Below are 305 nucleotides of genomic sequence, written 5' to 3' on the forward strand. Positions count from 1 at the left end.
GCTCGTGGGGCACCCGCCAGCTCGGGCTTTGTTCCCGCCATCGCTGGCTTCAGGCCGGTACCGGGCGACGAGGGTCCCCGCGTCCAGCCCCGCCTCCACGATCCCTTCGCTGCTGCTCACCTTTCATTTCGGTGTCGAGCCCCGCGGGGTACATTCCGGAGTTCCCTTTGTCACAGCGGTGACAGTTCAGATCCGCCAAAGCGAGGGACGCGCAGTCCGAGGGACCGTCTCCTCATAAGGACATCGCCGCAGCCGCGGGCGTGAGCTCCGTTACTCGGTTCTGCGAGGGCTCTGAGGCGCTCGAA

General features: G+C 66.6%; 1 protein-coding gene across 1 annotated transcript in view; it reads right to left on the reverse strand.

Moving 5' to 3' along the window:
- CCDC57 (coiled-coil domain containing 57) overlaps positions 1 to 154 on the reverse strand; it is a 50,667-nt gene extending 50,513 nt beyond the window's left edge. The window contains exon 1 of the mRNA XM_009279474.1: positions 121 to 154. Coding sequence (XP_009277749.1) covers positions 121 to 154 — 34 coding nt within the window. The remainder of the gene's footprint in view (positions 1 to 120) is intronic.
- Between the last annotated feature and the right edge of the window lie 151 nt (positions 155 to 305).

The sequence above is a fragment of the Aptenodytes forsteri genome, unplaced genomic scaffold (assembly GCF_000699145.1).
Source record: "Aptenodytes forsteri isolate BGI_AS27 unplaced genomic scaffold, ASM69914v1 Scaffold243, whole genome shotgun sequence".
In the NCBI taxonomy this organism is placed as follows: Eukaryota; Metazoa; Chordata; class Aves; order Sphenisciformes; family Spheniscidae; genus Aptenodytes; species Aptenodytes forsteri.